At 34.5% G+C, this 2,122-nt stretch overlaps 1 protein-coding gene across 1 annotated transcript; it reads left to right on the top strand.

The window, feature by feature from the left end:
• The first annotated feature begins 376 nt into the window (after positions 1 to 376).
• Positions 377 to 1,885, top strand: LOC145103974 (5'-AMP-activated protein kinase beta-2 subunit protein). The gene is made up of 3 exons (XM_079041255.1): positions 377 to 514; positions 1,214 to 1,301; positions 1,396 to 1,885. The coding sequence occupies exons 2-3, from the start codon at positions 1,275 to 1,277 to the stop codon at positions 1,726 to 1,728; spliced, it is 360 nt and encodes a 119-aa protein (XP_078897381.1). The 5' UTR covers positions 377 to 514; positions 1,214 to 1,274; the 3' UTR covers positions 1,729 to 1,885.
• The last annotated feature ends 237 nt before the right edge of the window (positions 1,886 to 2,122 follow it).

Consider the following 2,122-nt stretch of genomic DNA (forward strand, 5'->3'; position numbering starts at 1 on the left):
TTCTTTACCCTAAATATCTTTTATTTATAACTTTATTTTGCTTTCACTATGTAACTTTTATTGATGATAATTGATAATAAAAACCTTAACCGTTGTTTACTTTCAATCAACATAATGATAGTCAATAGATTATGCTTATATAATCCAAAAATTAACATTTTACTCGATAAACAAGACCAATCTTAAATAATTATGCGTCTCATGTTTCGTAATATACCAAATCAAACGACCTAAAAAGAAATAGGTCACGAACTGTGGATCTCAAGGAGGCCCATTTCAAATTCGGATTAAAACTCGGTCCATTTAAAAGTCAACCTCTTTTCATCTCGGCCGCTCGGGTTTCCCTCTTTTCGCTCAGTGTCGCATTTTCTGCTCAACGCCTTCATTTTCTTGCGATTTTTAGGTTTCCGGTTTTTGTTAAGAAATTTCTTGATTGCGCAAGTGAAATTCCACGACCGTGAAGGATTATAAGTTTGAAGCCTAATCAAGCACTCATTGATATTTGATCCAACAGGTTCGTCCATATATTTACCTCGTTTTGTTCTTCTGTGATTTTTTTTTTTTGATTTGATCTCGTTTCGAATTATGCGAATTGAGAATTAATACCAATTCTCTATGTTTCTTAGATCTTGTATACAACATGAAGTTTCTGAAATTTGAGAATATTTAATCGGCATAGATGCATATAACAGATTCGATCGATTAGGGTTGCACGTCCCAAAATTGGAGTCCCGATTTTGTTGAGAAGTCCGAACCGAATATTTTTTTTTCTTGAATTCATCCTAGATGCTTAGGAACAGCAATTTTCTGGAATAGGATTTGTATCATTCATTTGAAGTTTGGTTCTATTTTAACCCTAAAAAGCGAGTTTCAATTCTTATTTTTGTATTAACAATTGAGTAATTTTTTAGAAGCTAATATGTAGTTGGGTAGTTTTCCTATGATTATACATGTGCAATCTCTGTGTTTCTCCTGGAGGCCATTCACAACCATATCTTGATAAAATCACAAATTCATTTAAGCACATCGAACATCTTGGCCCTATTTTAATAGAAGATGTAATTTCATTGTTCTAGAAACCCAACTTTGTTTCTGACATTGTCATATTTTTAGGGAATTGGATGATTAATAACCTCAAATTTCTGATATGTTTTAGTCCCCTATCATAAAGTAGGGTTGAATCTCAGTAATTTATCAGTATATCTTCTTTCAGGATAAACTATTCGGTGATGATTTGGACCTCTACTAGAATTTAATCCATTTTTCGCGTCAATATGAACAATTCTCATTGTCAAGATCAGGTAAGTTTTCCAAACCCTTTTTAATTCTTATTTTTTTTATAATTATATATCAAAACCAATAGCAAGTCGACAAGTGTACACAATCATATCACAGGAAACACCTGTGGTGGCTGGATTTGAAGTCCCAACATCACCGGATGCAAGTTACAACAACATTTACACTGCAACCGAAGATGATGGGCGGGACCCACCCATAGTCCCACAACACCTACAACACACAGTCCTAAGCTATAGCTACCCGAAAAACGGCGACCCGGCTGCCCGACTGCCCGACCCACAACATGTGGTGCTGAATCATCTTTACATTGAGAACAGAGAGGCACCTCGGTCAGTTGTGGCACTTGGGTTCTCTCATCGTTTTCGGTCAAAATACGTGAATGTTGTACTTTATAAACCGGTTCAAAGAAGGGGAAGTAGCATCTCTTGATTGTTGGTGGTTTTGGAAGTGGATTTTGGAATTGTTGAAAACGTATGTTCATATTATATATTTTTGTTTGGTTTTTAAATACTTGTGAGTTGTGACTCATATTTGTACTTTTGTAAACTGAAGATTGCTTTAATTTGAAGTTTTATGTTTGTAGTTATAGTAAGTTGTATGTCGTGACATCGATTTTTGGTTGTTGAATTTGATCAAGTAGCCTTTCATAGGTAGAAGATGGATGATGATATCATGATATGATGTGGCACCATAGTTGCATCTTCCATTTTCACTCTCAAGCCATGACCATGTATGAATATCTTGTTAAGCATTTCGAATTTCATCATCATCCTTTTTATTTCTATTCCTTAAAATCAGTCATTTAATCTTCAAATTCCGAAAT

Source organism: Lactuca virosa, chromosome 4, assembly GCF_052849685.1.
Source record: "Lactuca virosa cultivar CGN04683 chromosome 4, Lactuca_virosa_CGN04683_v6, whole genome shotgun sequence".
In the NCBI taxonomy this organism is placed as follows: Eukaryota; Viridiplantae; Streptophyta; class Magnoliopsida; order Asterales; family Asteraceae; genus Lactuca; species Lactuca virosa.